The 3220-nt window shown below is 42.8% G+C and overlaps 1 protein-coding gene across 2 annotated transcripts in view; it reads left to right on the top strand.

The window, feature by feature from the left end:
- The window catches only part of jph3b (junctophilin 3b), a 165386-nt gene that overhangs the window by 153866 nt on the left and 8300 nt on the right, over positions 1-3220 (top strand). The window contains exon 4 of one of the 2 annotated variants that reach the window (XM_043706816.1): positions 1101-1933. In XM_043706816.1, coding sequence (XP_043562751.1) covers positions 1101-1933 — 833 coding nt within the window. Of the gene's footprint in view, positions 1-1100; positions 1988-3220 lie in introns of both variants that reach the window. The other variant, XM_043706815.1, reaches the window with a different exon arrangement.

Below are 3220 nucleotides of genomic sequence, written 5' to 3'. Positions count from 1 at the left end.
ATAAGGCGTTGGGGTCCGGGGAAGCGAAAATCATGGAGCAGGTGGAGGGCGTGGGTGGTGTCCCGAACGTAGGTGGGGAGTTCTTGGACTAAGGGGGACAGGACGGTGTCAAGGTATGCGGAGATGAGTTCGGTGGGGCAGGAGCAGGCGGAGACAATGGGTCGGCCGGGGCAGTCAGGTTTGTGGATTTTGGGCAGGAGGTAGAAGCGGGAGGTGCGGGGTTGTGGGACTATGAGGTTGGAGGCGGTGGATGGGAGATTCCCCGAGGTGATGAGGTTATGGATGGTCTGGGAGATGATGGTTTACCCCAGTCTGACCTATCACCCTCACCTTGACCTCTTTCCACCTATCGCATTTCCGACGCCCCTCCCCCAAGTCCCTCCTCCCTACCTTTTATCTTAGCCTGCTGGACAAACCTTCCTCATTCCTGAAGAAGGGCTTATGCCCGAAATGTCGATTCTCCTGTTCCCTGGATGCTGCCTGACCTGCTGCGCTTTTCCAGCAACACATTTTCAGCTCTGATCTCCAGCATCTGCAGACCTCACTTTCTCCTAAATCAGAAAAGGGGCCTACTTGAAGGTCACAAAGCTCTGCTTTGCAGAAGTTTGATGTGAAGGTGCCAGTGATGGACTGGGGTGGACAAAGTCGGAAATCTCACAATACCAGGTTATAGTCCAACAGGTTAATGTAAAATCACAAGCTTTTGGATCACTGCTCCTTCGTTACTTCACCCAACAAAGGAACAGTGCTCCAAAAGTTTGCGATTTCAAATAAACCTGTTGGTCTATAACCTGTAGTTGTGTGACTTCTGACTTTACAGAAATTTGTTACTGGATCCCCTAGGATTTGAGTGATCAAGAGTTTACTGTACTGTTCATTGTATCAAAAAAGGTTTTCAAACAAGGATAATGGTTATCATTATGTAAGTATCTCAAGGCTTTGTATTCCATAATAATAGATCAGAGATACCACAGGCTTGCCCTTTCATAATCATATCAGTAAGGAATTATATAATCATAAAAATATTCAGTGATAAGAATTAGGAGTCTTCATATTGAAGATTTATTGGATGTTTAATAATGTAATTGTTTTCCCATCAGGAATTGAGTATCAAAGACCGAAACACCAGAACTCAACTGAAAATGAGATAGACAGAATTTCATCAGAAAGTCCACCTCAGGAAGAAAGTCCAGAACTCTACAGGAAGGGAACAACACCTCCAGATCTTACTCCAGAACACAGCCCTGTGCCAAGCCGATCATCCAGTTCACCATCAACCTCACCACCAAAGTACAGAAAAAAGAATCCAAGGCTTGTAAGACAGGTGAATTTAGAACATGACAAAGGGCAAGACATTCAGGTGCTGCTGGAAGGAGGAAGGGATGAATACCCAAGACCTACTATCTGGAATGATAAGCCACGATCGGGCAATCGAAGGGGAGCAAACAAAGGAAGCAGCCACTCAAACACACCATCAATAGCCGAGGAGATCAGGGAAAGAGGTAACGAATGCAAATACAAACACAGACCCACTGACAGAAAACGTACAGACTCACCGACTTTTTCATGGACATCCTATCGGTTGCATAATCATGATTCAGGTAGCCAGCTGCATGAGCAGGATGAAGAAAAACTTAGTAACTATGAAATGGAAATGAAGCCCCTTCAACGCATGGATTCCTATGTGCAAGATACATTTTCAGAAAAACACTACAGTAATTTCAGCTCCAAAAACATGATGGAAGATTATCATCCAGACTTTCTCAGCTATGGAGTTCAGAGGCTAAAACCCACTGTACAAAATAAAGAGAACTCCAGACCTATGAGTCCCTCTGAGCCCAATGTACAAAGGCTGGAGACCCTGAGAATGAATGTAAAGCTAGAACCACGACCATCAAGACACGATATTAGTATACCACCAAATTCAAAAACGGTAACTATCCAACAGTGTGAAGAGGAAATGATGGTTCAATATAAATCTAATTCAGTAAGTAGTTTGTGAAACATATCTTTGTTAAATAGGCACAACTACTTTCAACATACCAAACACATTTGAGAAGTTATATGAATGAAAAGTTATTGTTTGAGGTTAAAGACAAATCAGGACTCACTGAAGCTAACTGGGCATTAGAAATACTTTTGAATGTTTCAATAGCCAATAACAAGGTGCCACAGCATGTAACTGCAGCACTAAAGCTCAAGGTCTACTTCCTATTATCTCACAGTCAATTCTATTTCCAGCACTGCCACTCACATGTATTAATCACCAAAATTCACAAAATAAAAATCAAATTAATAATGAAATACAGTTCAAGCTGTAAATTTTATTTGAAGTTCACAGTTACCAAAGAAAATCTTCAAAACCAGTCTGGTTACAATTGTTTACTGAAAGCAGTTGACTGATTTTAAGAGAAATAATACTCCACAAGTCAATTTACTGTAATAGAAGGAATGAGTGTAACCAACCTTCAGATTTAAATTACTGTCCTCTGAAATTTCTGGGTTGGATTTCCAATTAAGTTGACACATAGTGTGGTATGACTGTCAGCTGCAAACAGTGATAGTGACTAGAAAAGGGAATAGCTGCCTTAAATAGGAAGATTTCCTACTTTGTAATTCCAGAGACAGAACTTTCCCTTTGAGCTTCCGAACATTGCTGTTCATGCCAAAGATTGGCTCAGGTGTCACAATGGCAACAGTCAATCCATGTAATTTTCCTCCAGGTGACCAATGAACAGGCATATAGGAACAGAAATAGGCCATTCATCCATTAAGCCTACTCCACCATTCAATATGATCGTGGCTGATTAAACACTTCAGTGCCTTTTAGTCACTGCACCCCATAATCCTATTCCTGATGAAGGGTTTTTGCCTGAAACGTTGATTTTCCTGCTCCTCGGATGCTGCCCGACCTCATAGAGTCATAGAGATGTACAGCATGGAAACAGACACTTCGGTCCAACCCGTCCATGCTGACCAGATATCCCAACTCAATCTAGTCTCACCTGCCAGCACACGGCCCATATCCCTCCAAACCCTTCCTATTCATATACCCATCCAAATGCCTCTTAAATGTTGCAATTGTACCAGCCTCCACCACATCCTCTGGCAGCTCATTCCAAACACGTATCACCCTCTGTGTGAAAAAGTTGCCCCTTAGGTCTCTTTTATATCTTTCCCCTCTCACCCTAAACCTATGACCTCTAGTTCTGGACTCCCC

The sequence above is a fragment of the Chiloscyllium plagiosum genome, chromosome 17, assembly GCF_004010195.1.
Source record: "Chiloscyllium plagiosum isolate BGI_BamShark_2017 chromosome 17, ASM401019v2, whole genome shotgun sequence".
Lineage (NCBI taxonomy): Eukaryota > Metazoa > Chordata > Chondrichthyes > Orectolobiformes > Hemiscylliidae > Chiloscyllium > Chiloscyllium plagiosum.
This window is presented reverse-complemented; position numbering and strand designations above follow the sequence as displayed.